The sequence below is a fragment of the Triticum dicoccoides genome, chromosome 2B (genome assembly GCF_002162155.2).
Source record: "Triticum dicoccoides isolate Atlit2015 ecotype Zavitan chromosome 2B, WEW_v2.0, whole genome shotgun sequence".
In the NCBI taxonomy this organism is placed as follows: domain Eukaryota; kingdom Viridiplantae; phylum Streptophyta; class Magnoliopsida; order Poales; family Poaceae; genus Triticum; species Triticum dicoccoides.
In genome coordinates this window covers 220851118-220855796 of record NC_041383.1, presented here as the reverse complement: position 1 = coordinate 220855796, position 4679 = coordinate 220851118, and the positions used below count along the sequence as shown (strand labels likewise).

Here is a 4679-nt window from a genome sequence, read left to right as displayed (position 1 = left end):
TAGCTTTCTCTAAGCTAAACGTGTACGTGTTGCAGTCCTTCCTCGCGCGCACATGTTACTTGCATGTACAAGTTTCTCTAACCTACAGTCCGAAACTTAATTGCACCATTCCTATTCCTAGAAAAATAATAAGGATCCAAATGCTGGGATACGCGAGATCAGACCCTAGCCCGAGGTGAATCTAGCGCTCGCAAAATGCCGAAAAGCTTCGGATAACACAACGCGCGTCGTCGACAAGCCATGCCAGTGCCACGACTCGGATTGGCTCGTTCGCACGTCGCCTTGTCCATTCCCGTAACTCTGCCCGACGCTGGACGCAACGGCAAAGCGACCACCCCCCCACGTACGCCCAACGGAAGCGGAGGCCGAGGCCACGAACCACAAAACCAGGCCATCGCCCCCAACAACAAACGTGCGAAGCTAGTACCAGAAAACAGAAGCAAACGCGCAAGGACAAGTAAGTGGCCATTTGTTCCTCGTCGCCTCCGCTTTCCCAACCCCCACTGCCCCCCAGCCAAATCCACCGCCCGATTCCGCTGCCGCGCCGCCGATCCCTCCCCCGTCCATGGCGATCGGGCCCGGCAGCCGGCTCCCCGACCTCCCATTCTCCCGATTCGGAATTTGATAAGGTTTAGCGGCCTCTCCGCCTCCCGCAGCTCGATTGCTGATTTGGTCGGGGGAAGGGAATCTTCTGCGGCTGCCGCTTCTGCTGAATTGCTCTCTGGGCGGGCGGGCGGGGGGAGGGAGGGATGGGGATGCTGTTCCTGGAGTACCTCCCGGGGCCCAAGGTGTTCAAGTGCAAGTTCTGCAGGGTTGACTCGGCGTCGCCTGACGACATCGTGTCCAAGGAGTTCCGTGGCCGCCACGGCCGCGCCTACCTCTTTGATAGCGTGTGAGCTGAGCCATCTCTCTCTCTCTCTCTTCACCCTCTTCTGTTTTTCCTGTTTTCCGCGTGTGGATCGTGCGATCATTGCAATGCCGCTGTTCTAGAAATGCTTTTCAGTTGCAGGCATTACGAGATAGTAGTAGTTAAGTCGTGGCGTGCAAAGTTATATGCATTGCTGGTAACAATACTGATTTAAGTTCGGCATAGTTGCAAGATTATTGTTTTGTACTAGTAATGTTGTTTCCTTGAGGGGGTTTTTGCTTGTGATTTTGGGTGAAAAATTATGATTGTTATTAGTACTAATTATGAGTGCAAGAATGCGATGATGGATCCGATATGGTTATGTTTGATTTGAGCAGCATTGAATCCTCTGAATCATGATGAATATGAATCAAATGAGTTCTGGCACCCTATCTCGAAAGGTAATAAATGAGTTTGGTAATCAACCCGGGCAAAATTGTATGTATTGTTACAGACCTTATGGTCAACCTGGTGAGCTACGTCGATCTTATAGGCTAGAGAGTTAAAATTTGGAGGCTAAGTAGCCTAAATTGCACAGTTGATATCACTTGATTTACAAGATCATGCTTTACTACCAATGGAGATATGCAACTCAATCTATGAAGTGAGAGAGGTTGATCAGGACCAGTTGTTTCTGAATATGAATTGCTTCTTAGCCCATTTTCATCTTTATGTTGCTGACCAACTATCAAAAGTTAACTTCACGGAGAGCTCACATTTTGTGAATTCAATAGACCTGCTAATGAAGTATCCTTGACTTTCTTCATTGGCCCAAATACTGAGTTACTTTCAATAAATTATGTAATGAGGCAACAGTTCCATGTTATCTAGGAACCATAGATGTCAAATAGAAAAGTATGGTTATTAACATTACATGAACTAGTAATTGACCATTGAACATCTGAACTACCAAGCTTTTGCTAATTATTGTTGACATGTTAATCTGGGCTGAATGTGACATCCAGGGTGAATGTGAGCCTTGGTCCCAATGAGGATCGCCATCTCTTGACTGGATTGCATACAGTGAACGATATCTACTGTAGCTGCTGCCAACGACTCCTTGGCTGGAAATATGTAAGTTTCAGTTTACATTTTAGTTAATGAAAAATTCATTTAAGGCTGCTCATAGATTATTTAAAGCATGCGAGTTTGTCATATTGTTGAAATTAATTCATCTAAGAGGATAAGCATTCTAGCGCTATCCTGTCATAGTGATGTTTGTAATATGAAACTAGGGTTCTTACTGGGGAAACTACTACCAGGAAGATAGCCATGTACTACATGGCTGCTAGTGATAGGATAGATTAGAGATTTGGGTGATTCACTGTGATTTCTGTTGATACGTTGATCCTGTTCCCCACTGGCAAGTCCCTTTATATATGGAGAGGCTGATCACATCGAAGCCTAACAGTAGGTAGCTAATCAACTGAATTGCTAATTGGAATGAAGCAACTAAAACAGACATAATGCATATTCTTAGCTGGTTAGCTCTTCTTGGTGCCTTAGAGCAAGTACAATAGGATGACACAGGCGGACTTTAAGGCCCCGTTCGGGAACGGCCCACTCCCTCCGCTCCGCTCTGCTCGGTGCTGGAAACGAGGAGCGACAGAATAGCTGCTCCCCAAAAATGAACTACGCCCCGCTCCGCTCCACCATTTCAGCTCCACGGAGTTGGGAGCCGGAGTGTTGCCGAACGGGCCCTAAGACTTTAAATACTACATTTTTGATGAGTTGGCGGAGAGAGAAGAGGAGAGAGAAGAGAAGCGGGCTACTCACTAACAGCCGGCTGTAGGACGTGCTCCTAGACACTTTGTGAGAGAGGGAGGTGGACCATGTATCAACAAAGTAGTACAAATTTATATGCATCTATTGTACTTGCCGGCTATAAGGCTGACTATCGATGACATGGCAAGATCATATAGCCAGCAGCTGGCTATACTATTAACCATGCTCTCCCCTGTCACGGATGCTAAGGCATGACCTTGCGTTTCTAGAGGACCACTTGATTCAGAATTCTCTTGGCTATTGAGTGCATGGTATAGGCTGCGTAGTTGACAGAGAAGGCCACATTTGGTGAAATTATTCTGAAACCTAAATGACACATCCACATATTTTATCTGCTTACTTTTTTGAGGGATCCGTAGACTTGTAGACTTGTTTATGGGCAACTAATTATAGGTCTTTCTATTTTGTCGAGTATATTTTTATATATCGATGCCTTATTTTGTTGTATAGCAAGTTCATAACAATGTTGTAGTTAAAACATAAATGTTGAATCCACGCCTTGCTCGTTAAAGGCCAGAAAGTAAAATTCTGTCGCTCTCAGTTCATCTAGGTTCTTATGGATTTTATTTTTTTACTTTTCTTCTGATTTTTTTGTCATGTTTATTGAACTATATTTTTTCTTGATAGAAGCACATCCCAGTCCACCTGGTATTCATAGCGTGTCACTTAAGTCATGTTTGATGTCCTAGTTTGACTGCATTTTCCCTGGAATCATGAAGCATTAGCTTAGCAGGATCTTGTTATCGTTTGGCTGCGGTTATACTAATACAAAGGTTCCTCCAGGCTCCAGGGATGGGTTGTCTTTTCCCTTGAGCCTGCCATTGACATGTATGCCGGAGCAAGCCTGGTCATGGATGTTTGAACTTTTGGTGCAATTGGCATAAAATGAGAGCAGGAACAAACGAATACCTTCACATATCTCTTAGGTCCTGTTCGGAGCACAGTTTTCCCTTCCCTCTTAGGCCTCATTTGGTTTGGAGGATTTTCGTAGGAAAAACATAGGACCAAGGATTCTAGAGGAAAATTTCTTATAGATGCATTCGGTTTGTAGGAAACGCATACTGAAATTCCTTCGGGATACTACTCATTTCCAGTGTTTTTGGAGGAAACTACACATCCACTCAAAGCTCATTTTTTGCGTAGGAACGAGGCAAGACAAATCCTTAGAGCATCTCCAACAGCAGACCTAAAATAGGGCACCAAAAAGTGTTTGGAGTAAAATTTGGGGCACCAAAAGGTGATTTTTTGGGCACAAAAAAATGTCCATCTCCAACAGCTGCCCAAAAATAGGGACTCATCCAAACAAACATCCAAACCACTCGATCACATTGCATACTTCAAATACAAACTCCCAAACATTCAAAGTTTTAAACATGCAACATAAACATCCTAACATTCAACTTAACATCCAAACATTCAAACACATAGTACTCCTACGGATACACTATGCACATACTACTCGTCATCATCGTCAGGCTGTGAGTCTGGTGGCGTTCCAAAACACCATGGTCTCCTCCTTAGAGGTATTGAACTCCTCACTCTCGTAATCTTACCCGAGCTTGATCACCCTGGAGGGGCTAGCCTCGTCCTCCTTGCGCTCCGCCTTCTTGCGCTCATTGTCCCTCTTTCAAAACCACTCCGCCTCCGCCTGTATGAGGTGCGGATTTTCCACGGTGAACCTCGCCATCACCGCCTCATTGCTCTCCCAGGTGTCTCGCTGCTCCAGGACGATGCGGGTGACCCTCTTCTCCTTGCGGGATACAATATTCACCGTCAGACTGATGAACTCTGCCGCCTCTCGAGATTCGGTTACTCGGAAGTTAAGCTCGTGAAGCGGCTGGCCAAGCCTCCAACAGGCGATGTTGAGCGTGCGCGTGGCGAGCTCCGCCACTCGAACTTGCCCAGCCAATGGCGCTGGCCGTCGCACTGCAGCTCGGTGCCGTAGCGGCCGGACTGCCGCAACCGAACATGCGCTCTTTGGCGCGCG

General features: G+C 46.1%; 1 protein-coding gene across 1 annotated transcript in view; it reads left to right on the top strand.

Annotated features, from left to right (window-relative positions):
* The first annotated feature begins 372 nt into the window (after positions 1-372).
* The window catches only part of LOC119363186 (putative yippee-like protein Os10g0369500), a 5618-nt gene continuing 1311 nt past the window's right edge, over positions 373-4679 (top strand). Inside the window, exons 1-2 of the mRNA XM_037628496.1 lie at positions 373-892; positions 1873-1981. Of these exons, the coding sequence (XP_037484393.1) occupies positions 750-892; positions 1873-1981 (252 nt within the window). The 5' untranslated portion in view covers positions 373-749. The remainder of the gene's footprint in view (positions 893-1872; positions 1982-4679) is intronic.